The sequence below is a fragment of the Poromitra crassiceps genome, assembly GCF_964638095.1.
Source record: "Poromitra crassiceps genome assembly, contig: HAP1_SCAFFOLD_599, whole genome shotgun sequence".
Classification (NCBI taxonomy): Eukaryota; Metazoa; Chordata; class Actinopteri; order Beryciformes; family Melamphaidae; genus Poromitra; species Poromitra crassiceps.
In genome coordinates this window covers 86,038-97,531 of record NW_028151809.1, presented here as the reverse complement: position 1 = coordinate 97,531, position 11,494 = coordinate 86,038, and the positions used below count along the sequence as shown (strand labels likewise).

Below are 11,494 nucleotides of genomic sequence, written 5' to 3'. Positions count from 1 at the left end.
CCAGCATTGTCACTATATCATCCATGTATGTATGTATGTATGTATCTATCTATCTCTATCTATGGCATATATCTATCTATCTATCTATCTATCTATCTATCTACATTGCAGTCATGGTAAATATCCCCCAAATGTTATCCAGCATTGTCACTATATCATCCATGTATGTATCTATCTATCTATCTATCTATCTATCTATCTATCTATCTATCTATCTATCTATCTATCTATCTATCTATGGCATCTATCTATCTATCTATCCATGGCATCTATCTATCTATCCATGGCATCTATCTATCTATCTATCTATCTATCTATCTATCTACGGTATCTATCTATCTATCTATATCTATCTATCTATCCATGGCATATAGCTATCTATCTATCTATCTATCTATCTATCTATCTATCTATCTATCCATGGCATATACTGTATCTATCTATCTATCTATCTATCTATCTATCTATCTATCTATCTATCTATCTATCTATCCATGGCATATATCTATCTATCTATCTATCTATCTATCTATCTATCTATCTATCTATCTATCTATCTACATTGCAGTCATGGTAAATAGCCCCCAATCTTATCCATCATTGTTTGTCACTTCCATCATCCATCTATCTATATCTATCCCTCACCTGAGTCACCTCACACTGCAGTCATGGTAAACAATATTATGTTATTATTATCATTGTCACTACCATAGAGCCTATACTTTATCTGATCTATAGCCTACCTCTATCATCTATCAATCACCGTCAGTCAGCGTTTTACTTACATGATTTTGATCCAAGTCGCAGAGACATGAAAAGCAAAAACTATTCATCTTATCTTGTCGAAACTACCTCAGCACGTCTCTCCCTAAAAATCTCGACGACGTGTGTTTATTGACCCATTCGAGCTCCCGTAGTTGAAGTGGAGTTTCAGGAAGTAGTTTCACAACAAAAGGCGGATAGCGCTGGTTGCCTGCAGAATTGTGTCATTCTTTCCCACAGTTGGTTAGGAAACCATGTCGTAACGTTGGATGTTTTCAATGTGCAGAAAGTCGGGAATCCGTAACACGTTTGCTCATCGTTACTGCGCGTACTTTCCCGTTCAATTCCACCACTTCGTGATCGTTTGCTTTTGTAGTCGGCTATCAAGTTAGCCAGGGCAGCTAACGTTCACTTTAGCTTGCCAGCTAACGCCAGATAACGATACAAATCAAGGTTGAGCCTCAGGCGACTTTGAAGCAGTGCTTTGTAATATTGTGAACACGCTGTGAAAGTGGAATAGTGTCCATCTATATCGGTAGGTGAACAAGCTAAAGGCTATTCGTTTATTTGCAGTGTAACGTTAGTTTTATTATATTTTGAGCTGTAAAAATGTTCCAAGAGGAGTTGATGATATTGCGAAAGTGATAGTACTCGTTCTGCACTGTCTTAACGCAAATTAGCAGTTTTGGCTTAAAATGTTACTTATTATTACACATATTTTATATCTGAAGCTATGCATTAATGCAGTGTTCTATGAACATGTGAAATGAAAAGATTAAAAAATAAGTTGTGTTTGCATGGACAAACCTAGAGTATCCTCACCCCAAATAATGAACCCAACACATCAGCAAGCATGAATATTAAATGAATTAAGTCAATTACAATTGGACTTTTAATTAAACCAAGAAGTAAACACACTGTCGATATTTAGGTTGTTGAAAACGCCTCACTACCAAGTTCTTGTGAAACATTTAGCCACACAACAGATACCAAAGCATCAATTTGAGAAATAATAATAATAATAATAAAAAATAATAATTGTCTTTTCTCTAATTTGCCCATAGAGGACAATGCCACGTTTGCAGTCCGGTGTGTGGAAGCATTTCACCCCAGCCATTAAAGATGGGAGGGAGACCTTCATGTGCAACTACTGTTCAAAGACTCATGCCAAGAATGCCACCAAGATGCAGATGCATTTGGACAAATGCAAGGAGTACTCGGTGGTGTCGCAGCAGTCGCCGGGCCCAGACGGCAACTCCAGCTCTGCCTCCATCCCTGTCCCCTCGTCGTCGTTCTTACCGTCTGCCACACCTGGGGGGGGGCAGTTCCTCATCGACTCGGTGGATCAGGGCAGCCAGGCGTACGCCGACGAGTGCCTGGCGAGGGCCGTGTACGGCACTTCCTCGCCGCTCGGCCTCACGGACAACGTTTACTGGAGGCGATTTTTCAGCGTGCTCCGGCCCGCGTACTGTCCGCCCACCAGACAGGCCCTGTGCTCTCATCTCCTGGACTGCGAGTACGAGAGAGTACAGAGCCAGGTCCACGAGAGCATAGGGAAGGCGGACTGCGTCACCGTCGTCTGCAGTGGCTGGTCGAACGTACACGAGACCGGAACCATCAATTACATCGTCGCGGCTCCTTTGCCGCTGTTCTACAAAAGCACACAGACCAAGGAGCACGCCACGCACACGAGCACCTTCATCGCCGAGGAGCTGAAAGGGATCATAAATGAAGTGGGCCCGCAGAAGGTCTTCGCCGTCGTCACGGACGACGCCCCGGAGATGAAGGCGGCGTGGGTTCAAGTGGAGGAGGCCTTCCCGCACGTCTCGGCCATCGGATGCACGGCGTACGGCGTCCGACGGCTCTTCGACGACATCGTGGCACAGCCGTCGCTAAAAGTGTTGTGCATGCGAGCCGAACAGGTGGTGAGGTACGTCAGAGATAGGAAGATATTAGCGGATACCTTTAGACACTGGCAGACGACAAAGATTAGAAACCTCACAGCCAGTGGGATGACTTTGATAGTGCCCGCTACGACTGAGTGGACGGGTGTGGTTAACATGTGCAACAGCCTGCTCGAGGGGCAGAACTCTCTCCAAGAGCTGGCTGTCTCACCGACTCTGGATGTGGAAGCGTCCATCAGGGCCACGCTACAGGACGCAGCATTTTGGAAGGGGCTATGCAGCAGTCGGAACCTGCTGTACCTGGTTGGGAATTACATCGATTACATGAAAAGAGATGACACTGCCCTTTCCGGTGTCGTCGAGATGTTCAGTCAGTTAAGATACCACATTGGAACGTCGCTCTCCGGGTCCGTGCTGCACAGCGGCGAACAGAAGGCCGTCATGGCGTCGCTCGACAGGTGTCAGGAGTTTTGCGTCAAGCCCATCCACGCCGCGGCGTACATGCTGGACCCCAAGCACGTCGCGCAGCAGACGCTTTCCGGGGAGCAGATCAACAGCGCCTACTACGTGATCTCCAGCCTGTCGCACCATCTCAACCTGGACGAGGGCAAAGTGCTGGCCAGCTTCGCCCGCTTCTCGGCCAAGCAGGGCCTGTGGAAGGGGGCGGGGATCTGGAGCTCGTGCCAGCACGTGTCCGCGTCCACCTGGTGGAAAGGCCTGTGCTCCTCTGAGCCTCTGTCCGCTGTGGCTTCGGCCATCCTCCAGATCCCGCCGACAGCGGTGTCCTGCGAGCTCCTCTGGTCGCTCTTTGGCAAAGCAAAGGTGCCAGGTTCTCTCTCGGCCGACAGGGTGCACAAACTGGTGGCGGTGCAGGCCAACCTCAAGCTCCTAGAGCCCAGCGAGTGTGACTTTACTCCGCTGGAGAGCGAGGAGGAGGAGAAGGTTTCATTTGACTCTCTCAGTAGAGAGACAGAATGAGAATTCTGTCTCCGGGGCTACGAGGTTTCTGATTCTCAATCCTCCACGAAAAGGAATTACAAATGAACGTTGCGAGTCAGGAGTCAACAAAATACCGACGGCTTGTGAGATTAAATTTCCCGGAAGACGTGTGTGGGGTTGGGATTCTTTAGCCTGAACTTTCTGAACTGTGATTGCACTGTCTGCATTCCTCCGTTCACTCCCAGGCCTGTGAAAAAATGAAATGCATAAGGAGGGCAGGCTCTCCTCTCCTGCCTGATTAGCTAACGAGGTTGATACAGCCTGGTTGAAACTGATACCTTCATGCCTTGTTCATCACCGATATTGCTTACTGTGGTGGAGCGTTAGTCATAGTGTTTTCTCTTTTTAATTACAACTTCTAAATAGTATGTATCAGCTTTATAATCAGAACATGAAAGTTAGAGGGAATGTAGAGATGAAACGATATGAACATTTCATAATGATTATAGTGACCAAAATGATCACGGTTATTAGTATTATCATGGTGTTGTTCAAATGTGCTGCTGACAATGTTCAAAAAGTACTGATCATTTCCCCCCAAGTTTTATATTGAAAACTCGGAGGCAAAAAAAGTACTGAAATCTCACTGAAATCATTTTACCAAGGCTGCGCGTCTGCATCTGGGAGACTGTTGCTAACGTTGGTTGATGATGGACAGACGGTATTTACTGTGTTTGTTGTCAAAGCGCTGTAATCACAGTAATACGATTTTAATAATGAAAATTGAAAACGGTACGGTTACCGTAAGGGAATTTTATCACGGTTTATCATTATCAAACCGGTTATCATTTCATCCCTAAGGGAATGGATACGTGTACTAACAACAAGAGGTCTAATTGTCTCTGTTAGAAGGTTCACATGGTGTAAATAAAACCTATTTTTATTGAACAGAAGGCCTTTGTTCTTAATTCTAACCAGAGAATGTCACCAGTTTTGGATTAAAAACATTATAGCTCTTATTAAAGCAGCTACGAGCAAGATTTTCGATTGTTATTAAACAGTATAATTACAATATTGATGCATCACATCTTACCTATAATAGTAGCTGAGACCAAAGCCGTGTGAATCGGAGATTGCTCTCTTGATGATTATAGAGTCTGTCTACTAACCTCGCGTCACCAGGCTCTCTCTCTCTATCGGTCTACCGGCAGGCCGGATAAACCCGGAAGTGAAACGAAACGGTTTACAGCAGCTGCCTGCCTTCTGCCGTTTCGCTCTGCCTAGCAACAGACCATAAACAAGGAGAACGCCAAGCAACAGACCATAAACAAGGAGAACGCCATGCAGGGGCTTACTACTCTGGCGAACATCTCTTGTTATATTCTAACAGTTTTTTTGGAAGTCATTTTGTTATTTTGTGGTTATGGCCGAAGTGGCTGCCGCAAACCGTTTCATTTCACTTCCTGATCTGCCCTGGCCACAGACAAGACAACACTGGCCGATTCACTCGGGGTTCAAGCGAGACTACTCTGCGTTGGTCTCGTCTACTATTAGAGGTAAGATGTGATGCATCGATATTAAATTTAGACCGTTTAATAACAATCGAAAATCTTGCTCGTAGCTGCTTTAAGGCCTATGTCCACTGGCTGCTTTAGGGCTCCGTGCAGCTGCCTGAACAGACCAACACACCTGTGGAATCTGTCAGACGCATTCGCCATCCCTCAAAAATAGAACAGGTGTGGCTTTTCTCCGTACTGCATGTGTTGCACATCTAAGTCTGTTCCGGCAGTTTTACCGGATCCACACGGAGCCGTGCCGCATCTGGTGTACATTGGGTTTTTACAGTGTTAAAAAAAAATGTGTCTTGTTGAAATGAATGTTTTGAATGGGTTTCATCGGTTCTGGGGTTTCAAATAAGAACCAAATGTGAGCTGTTCATTCAAATAAGAAAATGGCAAAGGTTTGTTTTATCAACAGTCTTTGTAAGAAGCTTGTAAGAAGGTTCCAACTCAAACCACAGCAAAACAATCTTGTGGTGGTACTGCTGCCTGCAGCACAGAAGCACAGTGTCTTCACTGTCCCTGCACTCCCATCTCTGTTCCCACACTCCCACACACACACACACACTCCCACACACTGCTGTTCCCCGCCTCTCTCTGTCAGCCTGCCCTGTTCTGATGGTGGTTTGGCCCACGCTGCTCGGGGTCCCTGAAGGGAGCGCTGGGCCTCATAAATACTAGCGTTATTAATCTTATTAGGAACTAGCCGAGACGGCTCTGGAGGTGAGACGGCTCTGGAGGTGTCCCCGCCCGGCTTGAAGGCAACCAACCTGCTGTAAATCTCAGAGTCACTATTCTCCATCGCATCACTCAGTAAATCTGTCACTACCTACATCTTTCCCTCCCTCCCTCCTTCACTGGCTCACTCTCCTCTATTTTCTACTCTGCTTGGGGATTTTGTCGGTAATGACAGCAGATGCTTGTTCAATCATTAGAAAGATGGTTTATATGGTTTTGCAGAGGAAGAGGGCTTGTATAGCACTTACTCTGATGTGGGCTGATTGGGGCAGATGGCGGTGTGTTGCTTTTAAAGATGTCCTCTGTGATTTGGTGGTGCCAGGCAGGAGGAGCTGCTGAGGATAAAGAGCATAAAGAAATGCAAAATACTTTGGGTTATTTATTTACTGCTCGAATCGAAGCTCCTGGCTGCATCCTGTCACTGTCCAGGTCCTGCATGATATCAGTCGCTTATGGCGTTTATTTATGGCAAGATTTTAGTCACAATAGAGCGTAACGGTGACCACCCACTTTTGAATGGCTCTGGTTCCAGGAAGTGAATTTCCCATTAATTTCCCCCCATTGACGTTTCAGAAAATCCTTATACAAAGAGTTTTAAGCCTGGAGCCAAGCTACCAACGCTACGAGATGAATCATGACCACCAAACATTTGATTCAGAGCAACAATAACAACATTTTATGGTCACAATTCATCTCATAGATGGTTGGCTTAAAACTCTATATGAGGATTCTCTGAAAGATCAATGGAGAAATGAATGGGAAATTCACTTCCTGGAACCAGAGCCATTCAAAAGTGGGCGGTGAGTGTTGCGCTCTATACAGGAAATAGGATTCTTCCTCTTGTGGAGGTAATTGGTTGGATGTGAAAACCTTCACTTGATTCACTAAGCCCTCTATAGCCGTCCTCTCAAAAGCCAGCCAGTAATGGCAGTGAATGTCCTGTCCTGTCCTTGGAACATCCGTGGAAAAGGAATGAAAGCGGTTTCCACCCACTGGGATGCTTTTCAAAGGTGAGGCTTTCACAAAGAAACATGTCTGCTGGACTGATACACCGTTACAATCACTGGACTGTTGAACATCCAAGATTGACAGCTGAGAAGACGTGCTACGGCTAAAGAAAGAGAAATACACAAAACAAATTGCATTAACTACTGTACAGTATATAAGCTCAGTTCTTAGTGAGGACATACAGATGAATAATATATGGCCTAAGAAGACCCACTGGTTTAAAGTGGCATGTCAATTCAGATGAGATGTGGGCTAAGCCCAAGTGTTGGTGCAGTGTCATGTTCTGTAGGTGAGGAGGTCCAATCAGTGCATTTGACTTCTGGGACACCCGGATTTATCTTTGAGCCTTCTGGAGGGGTTGTGGGTCCTAACCCTCAACCATCTGTCACGGGAAGTGCACCTGATAACCTAATGATGACATAACTGCTCTCATCCATACTCCTTTCCTGTAACTTCCGAGCTATAGGTTTTCTGTGCGAGTTAGACAGAAAGAACATGAGTTAGACAGAAAGAACATGAGTTAGACAGAAAGAACATGAGTTAGACAGAAAGAACATGCTCTACTTGTCTTACAGACGATAGACGATAAGCCTTTATCGGCCGATACCGATGACGTGATGACATCACCGTGCATCCCGATAAGCAAGTATCACAGCTTGGGCACAGCGCTCCCTACTGACGGAACACAAGCTCTCAACGGCACCAGCCATATGCTGTACGCACACACACACACACACACACACACACGCACACACACAGGATTCTCAGAAGGTGGTCTAGAAACAATAGGCAACAATGGAAAACATTCTCCTCTCTTTGGGGGGTCATGATTGGGGATACCCTTTATGCTGTCTGAATTCCCCCATTACACACTCTGTACACTACATTACCCACAAGTCTCCGGACACTAATCACCACAGCAGTTTTGGATGCCTCTCTTAACTCTGTCTGCAAATACACACTGAACCGCAGCGGGGACGAGACGGTTTGTTCTGGAGGAGTTCTGGATCGTAAGCCACACTGTCAGGCTCGCTGCCTGCGTACCACGCTCCACTCACTCACACTGTCAGGCTTGCTGCCTGCCTGCGTACCATGCTCCACTCACTCACACTGTCAGGCTTGCTGCCTGCGTACCACGCTCCACTCACTCACGTCAGATGAACTCGGGGTGTCATTACCACGTCATCTAATCAGGTCCACAAAGTACGGCTGCTTAAACAGCTGGCGCCGATCCTACTGTACCTCTCCCACTGAGCACTGATACGCCATTATCTTGGCCTGTAACAATGGCTGGCTTTAAAAGCTGTGTGTGTGTGTGTGTGTGTGTGTGTGTGTGTGTGTGTGTGTGTGAGAGAGAGAGAGACAGACACACACACACACACACGCAGGAGAGAGCCAATATAAAGCGAAATTGGGCAGTTGCTTCCATTAAAAAAAAGTAGTTTGGGGATTTTTGAGAGAATGTTTCTGTATCCACACAGCACATAAGACAGACCTTGATCACCCACCACATCCTCTAGAGCAGTGGTTCTCAAATGGGGGTCCGTGGCACTTTGCCAGGAGGTCCGCAAAAAGTTTTCAGGAAAATAAAAATAAAAACTTGTTTTTTTCAACAAAAATATTTTATGCTTTAAATCTAAAATTGTTCATGGATTACATTCTAATCTAACAAACCTAATCAATTTAAAAGTCAAGCACGTTACCGTGGAAACAATTAAGCTTAGCCCAAAATCACAAATCAGAATGAGGGGTTCCCTGGTATATTTTCTATCTTGTAAGTAAGGGGTCCTTGGATGAATGAATGAATGAATGAATGACTGCATTTATTTGGTGATAAAATAAAATAACACAAACAGTACATATAGTAATGAAAGAACAGACAATATATCAATCACCGAGGATAAAAACACAAAAAAGTCCGAGGGCTTATTTCCATTGTGGTCCTCACAAAAACTTAAAAACATTTGAGAACCTCTGCTCTAGAGATCAGTGGTTCATAAACCTTTTCATGTCAAGGACCCCTAAACTGACACAAATTAGACCACACACCCCCATTTGATAAGATTGTGTCCCAGGGTCCCCCGTCTGATAAGACTTTAGCTTTTGTGATGACCCTCCCACTCTCTTGCCCCTGTCTTGCAGGAGTGTTGGGGTTGTTAGACCGATTGGGTGCGCCTGGGGTTGGTGCACTGGGCTCAAGCGACAACTTAACTCAAATCAACTCTCAATACCTGTCAAACTAAATGAATGTCTGCAAAACTGTTTACAGTTTTCAAAATTCAGATATGTGTGAGATTATGTGCAAAAAAAAATCAGCATTGTTTTTCGGTGGAGTGTCCCTTTATAAAGACCTTCAGACCATTCAGTCTCTCTCCCTCCTCACCGATGCACCTTTTGTTCTGTTTCATGTAGTTTGTGTTGTAATTTTCCCTTATAGTTTTAGTTAATAAAATGTTTTTTAAAGCTGTAGCAGGCATTATTATTCCTTTATAATTTATATAATACAATGTTTGTTTGTTTTTACTTTTACTTTGGTAAATGACTCCCCTCATTTGTTTTTCGCTGAGCTGGGCTGTAACATACACTGTATGAGGAGAGGCATACACTAAAGTAATAGTTGAAATAATAATTTATTTATTTAATTTATTTACCATGCAGGCAAGACATGGCCAGGAGAGTGGGAGCAATGTCACACTTTAGATGTTTTATTCCAGAACGTGTATGAAACCCGTGACCAAAATAGTCATACAATCTGTCATTGTGTTAGCCTACTTATGGTTGGAATTCTAGAGAACATAAATTATTATCCTTTTTGCTGGGGACGCCATGGAACCCCCTCAAGGTCGACCCCCAGACCCATTTTGAGAACCAGATCCAACCACTAGACTGCTTCCTCAACAACTACTGTCTGGCAAGGTGCTGTATACAAGAGAATGCACAGGTGTGAATGTGTATGACTATATTATTAATGTGAAGCAGTTGTGGGTGTTAGTTGAAAAAGTGTGTGTACGCTCAGTCAGCCCTCCTTAGATAAATCAAGGTTAAAACATGTATGAAGTGAATGAAGCCAAACCTACCATATGCCTGAGTTCAGCCGCTGTAATTTCACCGAGGGCCTAGAGTTCAGAGTTCAATTATTTAAAATGACAGTTAAATTAACCAGTCGTATATCTTTCCTGAGGGTCCGCCCACAGTGAGGGAGAGACGAACCACAGCTAAACTAGCTAACATAGCTAGGTAGCGTTAGCTAACTAGCTAGCTAGCAGTTTGTTTACCTCACGATGGTGGCAGCCGCGAGCACGATGACAGGTGTAGGCTGAGTTGTCCAGACTTAGTGAGGAGGATTTATTTATTATCAACGCTTTTTCCAAGATGAACTTGAATGAAAAGTATGAATTAAGAGGAAGACATCTGGTGTAGAAAAGCAAATGTTTTGGAGCAAAATCTTTACTACTGTTGGGATTGCTTTTTGGCGTGCTCCTCCTGGGCCGAAGATGGATTTACACAGAGAGCAGGCTGAAGTTGATCCAAGTCATCAGCCGATCGCCATCAAAAAGTAAGTGATGTTTTTTTTACTTGTTATAGGTCGCCGTGCCACGATTAATTTTGTGCCCGTGTTTTGATTGGCTTAACCATTGGGTCGGGTCGGGTGGACAGCTATGGGAGCGGGGGCGAAGTCGCATCTGCCACTGCCAGACTCTGATGTCTGACTGTGTCTGACTGTCTGTCTGTCTGTCTGTCTGACTGTCTATTTGTTTGTTTGTCTACTGTCGCTGATGGTCGCTGTCACTACAATGTGTGTGCGCTGTCAAGATGAGTAGGCCTATAGACTTTGCTTACATGAAGTTGTTGGTTTTGTGTGGTAGGAAGGGGTGTATGTCAGCTGTGCAGCGTTTTGCACCCTGGTGGTCAGAGAGCCACGTTGCTGGTTTTGCCTGTTTTGCACACAAATGATACAGACTCTTTAGTAGCTAGTAGCCTGGTGACCTGACGAATCTGCTGTTTCACTTGCTGTGACATTTACATTTGCAATTGCAAACTGGCAATGCCAGTCCAGGTAGTGTTGTAGGCTACTGTTGTACACATCATACATTGATATAGGCTACTTCCCTGTTGAGCTGTTGATTGGTGCAGAAATACATTTGTCAATGTTGTACTTGGCTAAGTGATTGTGATTCTGAAACGTATATATATTTATAGAGTTTGACCTTGGTATAAACCTTAATTTGGTGTCGATCCTGCTGCCTATACCGGTCTGACTCTGCGGTCGGTGCAGCCAAGCTACAAATTGCCTCCTCCACGCCATCCGTCCCACCACCAGCAGCACCCGACCCGAAGTGGCCGACCGACTGCGTCAGTAGACTTTATTTCGAGAGGAGCGTCATGTCAGCAGCGCGTAGGGCCGTGTGGCCCCGTCGTCGCTGGAGCGTTCAACCCGACTGTAATAACAGACCGGAAACAATTTGCGGCTAGAACCTCACATCGTTTTCTCATTCCTCACCCGGGTCAACACCAAACCCGCCCGCCGCCCGCCACCCGCCTCCCGCTGAAAAACAAAAACAACAGATGGGCTGTGCCAAGGGG

The 11,494-nt window shown here is 45.1% G+C and overlaps 1 protein-coding gene across 1 annotated transcript; it reads left to right on the top strand.

The window, feature by feature from the left end:
• The first annotated feature begins 1,102 nt into the window (after positions 1–1,102).
• Positions 1,103–4,441, top strand: LOC310771399 (uncharacterized protein). Its single transcript, XM_083664021.1, has 2 exons — positions 1,103–1,297; positions 1,827–4,441. The coding sequence occupies exon 2, from the start codon at positions 1,833–1,835 to the stop codon at positions 3,642–3,644; it is 1,812 nt and encodes a 603-aa protein (XP_083520147.1). The 5' UTR covers positions 1,103–1,297; positions 1,827–1,832; the 3' UTR covers positions 3,645–4,441.
• Positions 4,442–11,494: the final 7,053 nt, after the last annotated feature.